The 1,808-nt window shown below is 33.2% G+C and overlaps 1 protein-coding gene across 1 annotated transcript; it reads right to left on the bottom strand.

The window, feature by feature from the left end:
- Window positions 1–223: 223 nt before the first annotated feature.
- On the bottom strand, window positions 224–1,237 carry LOC134657689 (uncharacterized). Its single transcript, XM_063513252.1, has one exon. It carries the CDS (start codon window positions 1,235–1,237, stop codon window positions 224–226), a length of 1,014 nt encoding a protein of 337 aa, XP_063369322.1.
- Window positions 1,238–1,808: the final 571 nt, after the last annotated feature.

Here is a 1,808-nt window from a genome sequence, read left to right as displayed (position 1 = left end):
ATTAACCGCTTCATCGTTTGATAGAGGGGATTTTAAACCTTTTAGCCTTGATGACCTCAAATTGTAATCACCGTTATCAGTTTTTTGTAGTGCATCATCATAGTTTTGATCAATACGTAAACGTTTATGTACGTGGTGACCAAATTTGTCAATATTCATTGTCCGTGTGCATTTGTTCAATTGTCACTGTGAACTGATGTGCTTATAAACGAGATGAATGGTTTTATTGAATAATGCCAGCTTCACGTAATTCTTCAACAATCGATATTATTTCATTTTCAAGACCAGTGTTACCAGCGTCGCGAGAAGCGATTAGTAACTTTAGCCTATCAACTAGCTCGTTTGGATCATCCCAGTAAACGTAATCGGTATTAGACTGAACTTTCTTTAATAAATTTAAGCCGTCACCAACTGCAAGATTATCTGTACTGTTGCTGACTCTTGTATGTTTAAATAACGGCTTGATTACTTGCAAATACTTGCTTCCTCTATTACTTTTGATAGGTTTTGTGGAGTCAAAATCCCGGCGGTGTGCATTAGTCTGATGTAACATTAATTTGTAGTTTTCTTTATCGTCTTCGGTTACTAAATTTAAATTCGGAATTTTCTTAAATAACAATTGAACAAGCCCTTGAGTTTTTTGAAAAGCATGACCATTAATAGTAATAGTTTTATCTGCCACGTAAACCCTCTGCAACCCCATCATAAGTTTTCCTCTGTCTAGTCTGACTCCATAAGGTACATCTTCAAATGCCTTTGCAGAAAATGATAGTGGAGACGAAAAGTTTCTATCTAAACTGGAAACACTCTCGAAAGTCTCCTCATCTGTTGCAACACTGTCGCTGTTGGAATAATCTTCCTCTAATTCACTTTCTTCTTCAAAATCTGATTCATTTTTTTTTACATCTTTTCCTTCTAAACGATGTTCTTTAGATTTTGTGCTCGAACGATTTAGTTCGAAAACCGTTTCATCATGAGATGAACTTGGTTTAGTATCACTATAATTCAACTTCAGTTTTTTTGGTGTACTGTGGTAATCAGGACTCTTTTCATACTCATTTTTCGTTTTTTCGTTTATACCGCTTCGTTCTGCGATTTCATTGAGAGGCTGCGTGATTGGCTTAAGAACTGACTCTAGGAATGTTTGGTTTTCACTTGTCATATCACGCATCAATTTTAGTTTTCGCTTAACAGCCTTTGCTGATTTTACAATTTCTTGTTTAGTCATTTTTTCCATAGTTACTGCGAATAAAGACCTTACTTTGTAGACGATAATATTTGAAATGATGAGCAACACTTTGTGTTTATTCTTATATGTCTTTATTCAGTAAGAATAACAAAAGTGTCAAAGTTCTTTCTGTAGCATCCTTTATTTCTTTCACAATCTTTATTTATTACTAAATAATTATATGGTGCACACCAAATTTTAGCGCACATTTCTTTAAATTGCTGCCAAGACATATCTGTATTTACATGTTCGTTATATACATGACGTAAATTATGTTCGTCTTGTTTAAAAAGTATAATAAGATTAGCATTATCTCTTATTAATTGCTTGGGAATTTTTGTGTATGTTTGGTTAAGATAAAAACAATCTATTTTGGAATGTCGTCCCATAGAAAAGTAATCTCTAACGTTGTTTTGCTTTTCACATGCTATATCATCAAATACCATGACTGAATCTGGTTTTGCTTGATTTGGATTTAAGACTTGTTCGTTTTCATTATATTTATAAAATGATACTCCAGACACCTGTTGAAGTACTTTTTCTAGAAATAAGTATTTAGGTTGGAATAAAGTTTTGGAAT

The sequence above is a fragment of the Cydia amplana genome, chromosome 20, assembly GCF_948474715.1.
Source record: "Cydia amplana chromosome 20, ilCydAmpl1.1, whole genome shotgun sequence".
Classification (NCBI taxonomy): domain Eukaryota; kingdom Metazoa; phylum Arthropoda; class Insecta; order Lepidoptera; family Tortricidae; genus Cydia; species Cydia amplana.
This window is presented reverse-complemented; position numbering and strand designations above follow the sequence as displayed.

Bases quoted from the DNA above. Each gene is read 5' to 3' on its own strand.
- LOC134657689 (XM_063513252.1), bottom strand. From the start codon at position 1,237: ATGGAAAAAATGACTAAACAAGAAATTGTAAAATCAGCAAAGGCTGTT.